Here is a 12,187-nt window from a genome sequence, read left to right on the forward strand (position 1 = left end):
ATATTAAAAATTGAATTGAATGGTTAAAAAATTGAAGAAAAATGAAAAAGTAATAATTATGTTGTTGATTTTTGTTGTATAGTGAGTAGAGTTAAAGTTATAGTTAAAATTTGAAGTATTTACCTAAAATGGCATATGGTTTGCTTGTTTTGTTAAATCTATTATATACTTTTTTTTGTCAAATCTATCCCATGGTTTACTTTTTTCATCAAATATATCCCGGTTTTATCTTTTCTGTCAACATCTAACGGCCGTGCTGAGGTGGCGCCTACGTGGCAAGTGTGGCCCACTGTCTCTCCACGTGCCACGTCATCACGGCCGTTAGATGTTGATGGAAAAGATAACGCCGGGATATATTTGATGCAAAAAGTAAACCATGAGATAGATTTGACAAAAAAAAACATATGATAGATTTGACAAAACGAACAAACCATGAGTCATTTTAGGTAAAAACCCCTTAAAATTTTAATAATGTGATTGTAAAACCAAACGGAGTGTAACATACTTAACGAAATGGTTATAGCCGCTAAGGCATATAGAGGTAAAAATAATAATGATCAAGATATTGCTAAACTTCTAGCAATAAGATTCAATGGTCTTCTAAAAGGATGGCAGGATAATTATTTAAAAAAACAAGAAGGAAATTATATTTTAACTGATACGCAAAATATAAATGGAGAAGATATAAAAATAGCGGTATCAACCCTAATTTACGCAATCACTAAACATTTTGTTGGTGATCCACACTAGCTACAAGAAAGATCCACATAATTATTAACAAATATAAGTTCTCCCACTTTACACGATTTTAGGTGGTATAAAGATGTATTTTTGGCAAATGTGTTTTTAAGAACCGATTGTAATCAAGATTTTTGGAAAGAAAAATTTATTTCAGGATTACCACTCTTATTTGCAGAAAAGGTAAGAGAAAGAATGAGAGAAAGACATAGTGGAAATATACCTTATTATGCTCAAACGTATGGTAAAATAATAAATTATGTTACGAAAAAAGGATTAATGCTATGCACAGATCTAAAGTTAAAGTCTAAAGTATCACATGATACTAATAGATTTAAAAGAGAATTATGATCATTTTGATCACAATATGACCTAACGAAAAGTGAATCTCCTAGTCCATCGGCCATGACCATCCTCCTTTATCTCCATTACTTTATCCTTAATATAGAGCTCCTAGGTTGATTTCTCCATCCACTTTTAGACCCATGACTGCGTTAGAAACTACATAATCTCCTTCATCTCCATTTCTTCCTTTCCACTATCCCTCTCCTTCTTCTACTTTTGCTCAAGTAGTTAATCCTGAAATCAAGAATATGAAAGGATTCATAGTCAATGCTATTGTCCACTTATGTTCTATAGAATCATAATTCAAAAATCTTCCACCTTACGAAATTACCGAAAAAAATTATCCTAAAGGCTTTGATACCATTTTTATTGAACCCAAGTAATAAAATATTAATTTTAATTAGCAAATAAATGAAGAAATTATTTTCCTTTCATTTTCTATTACCCTTTGTTTATTTTCAACTAATGAAAGTACATAAAAATAACTCTTGCTTTAATTGTTCTTTATAAGTATTTAATTTTGGACCTCTTTTCGAATAGATTTTTGGAATTTTTAATAAACTTTCTAAATTATTTATTATTCTTTCTCTCAATACTTTAGCATATATTATCCATTCATTAAGATCATTCCTATTTACATTTAAATGATTCATTAAATGTTTGATTGTATGAATACAACTCATTTTTAGGGTCATCGGTCTCTCGGAAACCAATCACTATCTATGTTTTCATTATCTTAACTTAAAAGTCTTTCACTTTGTACATTTTCTATGTTAGCACTTCTTAATCTTTCAATTTCTTCCTGGAATGCATTCATCATTGTTTCAATTAATCCTCGACTATGTTCGTGATTTCTAAATAAATATCCTGACAAACTTTTATGGTAAAATATTGAAGAATTAATAAAAAAATTTACATAAATTCCCTTAGCTATGCTTAAATAAATATCTTTCATACCAATTTAATAAATTCTAACAAATACATGCGCCTATTGCTCGCCAAAAATACTGCCTGAAATTCTCTTTAGAATTCCCTTAGCTATGCTTAAAGCTTGTAGTCATTTCCATGAATGTGTACTCTTACTTCCTCATCCCTGTACAAAAGATATCATTGACGAAATAAAGGAAGATTTGTAAGTATTTTTATTGTTCAGAATTATATTTTACTATGTCTTACAGATTTGAAATGAATTATTATCAAAAAATAACATACAATATTTTTTTGTTGGAATCGATATTCTAAAATAATCGAAAGATTAAAATTTGAACTTGACTGTTTATTCGCGGCTCTAAGATATCCTCATAACGAAAGTATTCCTTTAAATAACAAAGTTATTTTCAATCTAATGGATAGTGTGCGCACCCGAATTTCATCTCGTCGGGGCACGCGTGCGCGCGCCTATGCAACGCGGCTTGGGAGTGTCCACCTTCCCGGGGACGCGCGACGGACGCACGTGAGAAGGAGTCGCCACTTGCCATTTTACGACCCGAAGGTCGAGGGCCGGCAAGTTACCTGGGTCTAGGGGTACGGGGTACACCTAATTGCTAAGGCATATGGTCTGCGAAACCTGAGGTTCCGAATTCGGGGGTTCTGTTACATGCGAGCCTATATCTCGCATGCCCTATCGGTACTCTAGCTTGTCTAGGCTTGCCATTTTAATTTAATTACCGCTTAATTAAGTTCCGCTCAATCTTACGCGTTTTGACATCGTAAATTCGAAGGAACATTCCGACCGTCCACTCTCCGACCGGGATTCTTACATGAATAAATGTACAACATAAATCCTTACATTGTCCTCTCAAATAAGTAAAATACAAATTACAGCAACTGAATCCCGGTCGAATCGCGTTCGGTTATTATTCCACTCGTGCTCACCGTGTGATTTGAAAAGACCGGAATTGAAATTAAGATGCGCTCAGTGTTAGGGGGGGTAGACCCCGTGATCTACGGTGGGGCGTTGGATCCCCTATGGGTCGCATCCTAAGGGATCGAGCTCGATCCGCATAACAAAACAAGTGCAAGAATGTAACAAAACGGGCATAAATAAGCAAACAACGGGATTTTGTTATTGCCGAATTTACGTGAATTAACCGATTATTAACCGGGGTATCTTGGCATACAAATCCTACCCTAAAACAAACAAAGTAGGTACAAGGTGTGAATCGATCAAGGATCGCCTCGGGAAGGTATTTCGCATTTGGCATTATTTTATGAGGACCTGACGTACGTGACGTCTGTTGTCAAGCCTTGTGTTTGTGGGTTATTTTTAGGGTTGTTCTATGTTGTGACACTACGGTTGTTACAGGTTATTACCAAACATTGATTCCGCCTGTACATCCTAAAACCTAGTGCCTATCCCACTATTGCCCATTTTGTCTTAGCAGAGTATACAATTAATTCGGTATTTGTATTTTGAGCTAATCCACCCGAACTAACTACCCGAGACTATGCTATAATAACAAAAACTCATCGGTCGGATAGGGCGGGCTATGCAGATGAACCTGCGCCTAGATAGGTAGCCCATCCCTACCCTGATACCGCATGTTTCTCTTATTCTAACCCTAGGGGGGTGTCGCTAGGTTGCAAATAGACGATTTTGCCCTTGAGATAAAAATTGTTTTCGGGAAAGAGAGATTACGCTGTGCGGGCCACCTCGGCCTGTGACCGGCGCTAACCGATCCCCTGGACCTTCCAGGGTTGTCAAGAACCCTAAAAGAGCCAAAAGATCGGTTAATCTATCCGGAAGTGATCTAAGAAGAACTTCCACGTCCAGACCTGAGTTTCCTGAAATCAGGTAAGGCCTCGAGTCAAGACGCGCAAGTCCTTCCTAGACATCCATGTCACATCGAACTACGTGTCTCGAGTTTTATAAAATTTGCAAGTTTTGAGAAGGGCACCAACGCATGTTTGCAACCTATCGACGCGTGTTACCGGTTTATTACCAATTCGTACAAAATTATTAGGGCCAAGTGAATTAATTAATCGTGTGAACGTCCAATTACCCCGTTAGTGGAATTATTGATTAAATTAATTAATGTTTTGCCAAATGCTCTAAATATTCGGGTTTCGGACCGTCGAGCCGATCATTGATGGACCGTCCGATGCGAATCCTAATTCCCGATCGCCTTAGGATTTAAAAATTAATTTTAAGTCGAGTTTACATGATTAACCCGATTCATGAGAGGTTTCGATTTAAACGATAAAGCATTTTAAGCACAGATCAAGAGCATATCACCACATCAAGCACGGCGAACATACAAATTTACATAACCGGTGCCGCCATGATCATGATAAACACATACAAACATACATGCAAACACGATATCAACGAAATCGATAAAACGGCACCGATTCATGGAAAGCGGAAAATCATGCAAAGCACACACGTTGTCATGCCGTATACATATAATTACAAGAATAAAATATTTAAACATGGCGCACGCGCTGTCGGTCGGTGATCCAAGTAGGAAAGGGCCGGATGTCTTTGGAAAATGTTCAGGACTGATTTGAAAATTCCGAAAAGTTAAGGGACTGATTTGCAAATTCCGAAAAGCTCAGGGACTGATGTGAAAATTCGAAAGGTTCAGGGACTAATGTGAAAATTCCGAAAAATTCAGGGACTAATTTGAAAATTGCAAAAAGTTTAGGGACTGATCTAAAAATTCCGAAAAGTTCAGGACTGATCTGGAGATTTCGAAAAGTTCAGGGATCGGTTTAAAAATTACGAAAAGTTCAGGACTGATATAGAGATATTAGAATGACCGGGACTTGACTGGAAATAATTTTAAAATTCGGGGCAGATCTGAAAAAATAAAAATGCGTCCTCTGGACTGAAATGAGACAAAATGAAAAGTTCGTAAAATCGAGTTCGCGACGAATCCGATCACCCACACGATCCAATAACACTCATTTCACATCATATTCATCCAAGCAAACATAGATATTTGGCAAATGAGCCCTAAACATGCCACTAAGTAGAGGAGTTACCTAGTTTGGGAAGTTGAGGGATGATTCTGTAAATAAAAAAATAAAAAAATAAAACTGGCGGGCGAGTTGGGCTGGGCCGGTCTGAACTGGATTGGGCCGAGTGGGCCTGCTGGGATTTGGACTGGGCTGCGCTAGGCTGCTGGGCCAGACTGGGCCGAGCTGGGCTGGAATGGGCCGAGATGCTGTTGGACCAGTGCTGGGCCGGAACGGGCCGAGAGTTGCTGGACCTGTGCTGGCCTGGAACGGGCCGAGAGTTGCTGGTGGACTGAGCTGATTCGGGTACCCGGCTGGGTTTGGCAGACCCGATTGGAGGAAGAACACCTGTTCGGCAGGAAGGCCGGTCCGAGCGGCTCGAGCCGCTTCTCCACGTTGGCTAGGGAGGCTCGAGCTCTCCGAAGGTTCCTAGACACGACGGTAAATGGCTCGGGGGCGCCGAGAATCTGCGGCCGTGTGTGTCTGTGGACGAGCTGTGGGATTTCGGCCGCCGCGAGGTACGAGCTCCGAATTTTTTTGAGGGAATTCGTGAGCTGAGAGGAGGAAGAGAGAGCCGGAGCTGAGGGAGTTTCGGGCGAGCTGAAGGAAACTGAAAATCGATCGAGCTGTGGGCTGTGGGAATTTTTCCGGGAGAATCGATGAGCGCCCCGGAAATTTTTTTCGTCTGTTCCCCCCCCCCCCCCAAATTCCTTTTTTGAGCTTCGGTTTTTTTCCCCGAAAAAAACCGAGGGAGAGAGAGAGAGAGAGAGAGAGCGAGAGAGAGTTGGCGTTCGCCTGTCGGAAATCGTTGGCGTGTGCAGAGAAGTCGCGTGCGCAGAGGAGTTGGCAGGCTTGGGTTCAATCGGCACAGAGGTCACGGGTCGGGAGACGTCCCTGCCAGGAAGAAGAAGAAGAAGAAAAGAAAAGAAAATGAAAATGAAGAAAAGAGGAAGAAGAAGAACAGGAAAAGAAATGATGAAGGAGAAGCAGCGGTCAGAAGTCACTGACTTCTGACCGTGACCATCTTTTTTTTTTTTTTTTTTTTCGAAATTGACGCGTGTACAAATTGAAAATTCCGTCTTCTCGATCGAACGTCGGAAAAATAATTCGAGACTGCCATCACGTTCAGAAAAATTCAATGATCGATATCATGCGATGAAATTATTTTCAATCTCGAATTTTGTCCCGAATTTTGAAAATTGACGTCAACATACGCGAAATTCGAAAACGTCCCAAATAGCATTATTTTTGAAAAAATCATAAAATTGGGGTTAAAATAAGAAAATTTGCTATTTGCAAAAGGTGGTGAATACTCGAGTAATTAATCGAAAATACTTCCCTCACGGGTGGCAAAATGACGAATTTGCCCCTCTGGAGCCGGTGGACCAAAATTGGGTGCTGACAGATAGAAAGATTAAAATGATTATAGACATAAAGAGGAAATCATTCTTAATTTTGAAAAATTCTTATTTTACTAAAAATTTTGAATATATGTTTACTAATAAATAGCAATAAGTGATCATAATCATTCCTTAAAAATTTTGAGTATATATTTAATATTTTATCATTTAATTTTTATATACCATTTTAATCTATTAAGACGTTTACTATTATACCCCTTTTTATTAGGCTGCAATCAAGTTTATCTAAATATTATATAAAGTTGACATGAAATATTTTAATTTTAATATATCCTTAATTCTTATGATAATTGTAAAATTATCCTCAAAACTTATGGTATACTGATTTTGACTGAATTGGAGAAATGATAATTTGAAAGAGTCATATCACCACTCTTTTTTTCCAATATAGTAGTAATATATAAATCAATAGTAATTCCTTAAAATATTTGGATATAGTTATTATATTTTATATTATAGAAAAAAGAAAAATCCTTTAAGAAAATTTTGAAATTTAACTAAAAGCAAAGTTTAAATTAGGTAAATACAATTATATTTGTAGTAAAAATTTCATGCAACTCACAGGTAAAAGTCTTAGTATATATATGAGATAAATGCAATTTGTCCCCTAAACTATGTGTAGAATTTAAGTTTGCCCCGCCGGCCTTCAAAAGTTTGCACTATGGCCCCTGACCTAAGTGAAAAATAAGCATAGTGACCTCTCTTAACAGAAATAGAGACTTTTCTTCTTTATATCCAAAGGACCAACTTCTGAATCTTTTTTTTGACGTTAACCCTACACTTGGAGTGTTTTTTAGTATCTTTGGAAACCTTGTGCGGAATACTATAACTTAGAATCAATTGGAAGTTCAAAACAATAAGGATGAAATTAAAAACTAAGGTCGAAATTCAGAATTTGTCACAAAACCGAAAAACTTGCTATGCAATAACACCTAAACGGCTCAATGAAATTCAGTGTTGTTAAAACCTATAACTTCCTTACAACCTCAAAAGTCTAACCATATAAAATTTAAGGCTGAAAACAACATATATCGGAGATTCACCATTGATACCCAACTTTGAGTTTTCTCCTCCTAGGTTAATGGTGATTCTCGATATGTTATTTTCCTCTTTAAATTTTTATATGGTTAGACCTTAAAGGTCGTAAGGAAGACACTTAATTTCGTTAAGCGGATTAAGAGTTATTGTATAACAAAGTTTTGCGATTTTGTAACAAAATCCAAATTTATGTCTCGTTTTTTAATGTCATTATTTATTGTTTCAAACTTCCAATTGATTATAAACCGTAGTACTCTGCCCAAGGTTTCCAAAGACACCAAAAGCGCCCCAATCGAAGTCTTAACGCCAAATAAAGATGTTCCGGAAGTTGGTCCATTGGATAGGTAGAAGAAAAGCCCCCAATTCCATGTTAGAGGTGACACGATACTTATTTTTCACTTAGATCCGGGGTTATAGTGCAAAATTTTGAAGGTTGAGGGCAAACCTAAAAACACTCTATAGTTCGGGGGCAAACTACATTTATCTCTCTCTCTATATATTTTTCTTGAGTCGAAATCTTCTTTTTGGATATGTTGATTCTATATGATATAAAACTCGAGGAATATTACTTATCAAAAAAAATCGTGCAACGTTCACATGGGATGGAACACTAGTACATAAAAAAAGGGAAAAATTACAGCTGAAGTCCTAAAATTTTTTCGTTTTTGTCGATCGAGTCATATATGTTTCATTTTGACTAAATCAATTCTATAATAAATATTTTGTCACACACTTTCAGCCCTAATCGAATGAGAGTTAACGTGCAGTGATGTGGGCATTGACCGTGTTAAATAATTTCCACCTATCATGAAATATCCTTACATAAATATATATAATAACAAAAACGTATTTTTAAAAATGCAAAAAAAAACAGAAAAAAAAAAAGAAGAAGAAGGGGAACCCCCATCCCTCGGGTTACGCTCTCCGGCAACACTTCCAGCCCAGCAACGGACCGAGGTAGTCTCGTGTTTTTTTAATTTTCTATTTTAAAACTTATTTTATTATATTATCTTTATATTACAAGTGTGTATTATAATGACTAGTGAAAATTATTTAATGCCGTCAATGTTTAGGTCAATACACGTTAACTCTCAGTCAGATTTGGACTAAAAGTGAGTAATACGTTATAAGACTAATTAATCAAAATGAAACATATGGGACTCGATTAATAAAAATGGTGAACTTCTAAGATTTCGACTGTAATTTTTTCTAAACAAAAGTAATATCATAAGTGAAGAAGGCAAAATAATAATAATAATAAATAAAGTTAGAGAGCGGGGCTTTTGACGAGGAACATCAAGAAACTCTCCTTCTTTTTTGGGCGAGATAATTTATTTTCCTTAGGAATTCTCCTCTTCCTCTTTTTTTTTTTTTTTGGGGGGGGGGGGGGGGGGGGGGGGGGGGGGGGGGGGGGGGGGGGGGTGGGTGAACCTTATTGATTGACCCTGTCAAAAGTCCCAAAATTTCCTTTCCTATTTTCTTGTATAGAGATCCACCTGTTTTGCCTGCCCACTTCTACTCACTCTCCTTTAGAAAGAGGGGGGGATGAAACGAAAGGTTCATGCGTGTGCACGCGTTGAGAGGCAAAGCAGATGACCGTTGAGAAGCAGCAAACCAAACCAAAAGGCTTCTAAATTAATGCGTTTGTGTCGTAGATTTACTTCCACTTATAGAAACATGAGTAATCTTTTTAAAATGGGTTCGGAATTCATTTCATCCACTCCCATATAATAAGCTCAATTTTGGTGGACCAAATATTGGACTAGAGAACGAGAAGGGTCCGTCTAAAGAAGGAAAAGGCAAAAGTATTTTATTTTATTTTTATATCGGTTGTCGATCTTCAAAGTCTCTTCCTTTCTTTCAGGTTTCTCTCTTTTTTCCCACTCTAATATTCCCCTGAGCGCTTTATCTGTTTGTAGAATATGTGTATCGATGCTTCTCGATTCCTTGATGTTTCCCAGGCATTCATTCTAGAAAGAATTTACAATTTTCCTTTTTACGTTAATTTTTTAACAAAAGAAAAATCAGCTCATTTTCAAGAAAATAGGTAATCGGAGAATATTATTCAAGTTGTCAGACTTGATTAATTGCCCTTTGTTGTTCAAAATGAATGGTTTCATATTTATAATTTTCTAATTGTTCAAAGGTCTTATAAGTTGAATTAATCGAATTCAACTTTTCTTGTTCTATCTCAATGTCGTTGAAGCCATTTGTTTGATCGGTTTCTTATTTCATATGAGTTAGACGGAGAGGTGAAACGTGCATTGTAAATTAGATTTCCATTGATTGCAAAAACAGAATCTTGCATTTGATGGCAATTCTATGTTTTTGTGTATGTGTGTCTGTTTCCTTTTTCCCCCCTTTTTAAAGAAATCCTAATGATAGAATCTACATATTCATAAAACTAATAAAGTTGCATATGATCTTCTTTTGTCGTTTGTGAATTTTGTTTAGTCTCAGGTCATTTTGTTAAGACTCTGCCCTAATTAATTTTTCAGCAATTGATTGCATATCATATTCCCGGGATTTGTTTCCTTTAATATCGATTTAGGCTCTCTATTATAACTCCCATTAATATATGATCGGTTGCAGATTAAATTGGTTCTTTTTAGGTTGATTATATTTGAGCAAGTTAAGTTAACCCTTCTTCCCGCAGCATTTTGTTGATCATGGACAGCGGTGGGTCTTGGGATGATACCGACGACATCCAGGATGGTGGCACACACTCCTGCAGTGAGGTTGATGCCGACGATGAAGGCATGCAAGAAGAATATCCCGTTTCCTTAGATTTAATGCCGAACGATACTTTGGAACGAATCCTCTCATTCCTCCCTATCGAGAGCATTTACAAGGCGGAATCTGTGTGCAAGAGATGGCAAACGATTGTGCGCTCGAGAAATTTTATAAGGAACATTTATCCCGTTCATCATCAACTGCCATGGTACTACATGTTCAAGTGCACGAACAAGCATACAGGCCACGCGTACGATCCTAACCTGAGGAAGTGGAACCGAATTTCGCTCCCTAATTGCACGGAGAGCTCCGACTTGATCATCGGTACCTCGGGCGGGTTGGTCTCTTTTTATGATATTGATGTCCGCACGGGCAAGCTATACGTTGGCAATCCGCTTACAAGACAATGGAGGGAGCTCATTGAGCCCCCGGGCTTAAATCTTCCAGAATATGGTGCCCTCTCAATGACACGCAGCAGGAAGAGTTCATCAGAAGGAGGATCCTATAGGATCTCGATCGTCGAGTCGAAGCATGTCTCTGTAAATTTTTTGGAATGGAACCTCTCGATTCATTTGTATGACTCCGAGTCTAAGACGTGGAGAACACCTTTGAGGGAAGTCCTGACAGGATGGAGAGGGGGTAATGAGAGCGCGATATGCGATGGGTCTCTGTATTTTCTCATGTATGCTGCAGGCGGTGGCTGGAACATGCAATATCAACATGGCTTGGCGAGGTACAGTCTATCGGGGCAGTCGCTAGGGCATGATTCTCTGGCAAGGAGTTTCATTCCTGCGCCTTGTACGCTGACATGCGGACGGTTGATGAACCATGGGGAGAGGTTGGTGATGGTGGGAGGGATCGGGAAGGAAGGCCGGCCCGGAAGGTTGAAGGGGATCGGGATCTGGGTCCTGAATGGGAGCAAGTGGGATGAGATTGCTATGATGCCGCAGGAGTACTTCGAACGGTTCGGAGGATCCGATGATGTGTTTGCTTGCAGCGGGAGCTGTGGCTTGGTATACATTCATAGGTATGGGAGATCTGCGCTGCTCATGTTTGACATGAACGAGAGGCGATGGAGGTGGGCGCAGAAGGGCCCAGTTGTCGCGCTGAAATTTTCTCTGGACGTCTTCAGCGGTTTCTGCTTTAAACCAAGGCTGGACGCTATGCCCTGATCATACCTCAATTTCTTCCATCCCCTTTCGATCATTAATTAAGATATTATTTGAGATATGTATTCTTCGTGCATCTATGGTGCAATCATTTTTATGGTTCAATCATCTTTTGGACCGTTGAATTGCAATTCAATAAAAAAAAATATTTGATTGTTCATTCCACGGTGTAAAATCTGATTGTACCATATAATAATTCCACTACGGAATTTCCTATTGTTCAGTTGCAATTGTATCAATAATTTTTCGGCCGAATAATTGTATGGCTAAGTGTATCTTTCTGGGCTTATCAATTGTTGTATTAGGGCTCTTAAGCTAGGCCCGGCCAATATATGTTTCAAAGGATATAATCCCCAAACAAGAATTTTTTTTTTAAGTAAATTGCACTAGTGGTTCAAAAAGTTTTACAAATGTTTCAATATGGTATAAAAAGTTTTTTTTGCTACTTGATGATACAAAATGTTTTGAAGTTGTTTCAGTATAGTACAAACTGTCTTATCGCAATTAACGCCGTTAAGCCGTCCTTTACAAAATCTGTAAATTTTGCACTATCATGTAACTTACGTAAAACATTTCGTACTATTAAGTTACAGTTTCAAAACATTTTGCACAATCATATAACGTACCACAAAAACCGATTTTGCACAATCAGCATCGGTTTGATGGCGTCAATAGCGAAATGACGGTTTGTACTATACTGAAATAACTTTGAAACATTTTGTACCATCAAATAGCAAAAAAAACTTTTTGTACTATATTGAAACATTTATAAAACTTTTTGGA

At 37.9% G+C, this 12,187-nt stretch overlaps 1 protein-coding gene across 1 annotated transcript; it reads left to right on the forward strand.

Moving 5' to 3' along the window:
- The first annotated feature begins 10,171 nt into the window (after positions 1 to 10,171).
- Positions 10,172 to 11,407, forward strand: LOC116204205 (F-box/kelch-repeat protein At3g61590-like). Its single transcript, XM_031536281.1, has one exon. The coding sequence runs from the start codon at positions 10,172 to 10,174 to the stop codon at positions 11,405 to 11,407; it is 1,236 nt and encodes a 411-aa protein (XP_031392141.1).
- Positions 11,408 to 12,187: the final 780 nt, after the last annotated feature.

Source organism: Punica granatum, chromosome 4, assembly GCF_007655135.1.
Source record: "Punica granatum isolate Tunisia-2019 chromosome 4, ASM765513v2, whole genome shotgun sequence".
NCBI lineage: Eukaryota > Viridiplantae > Streptophyta > Magnoliopsida > Myrtales > Lythraceae > Punica > Punica granatum.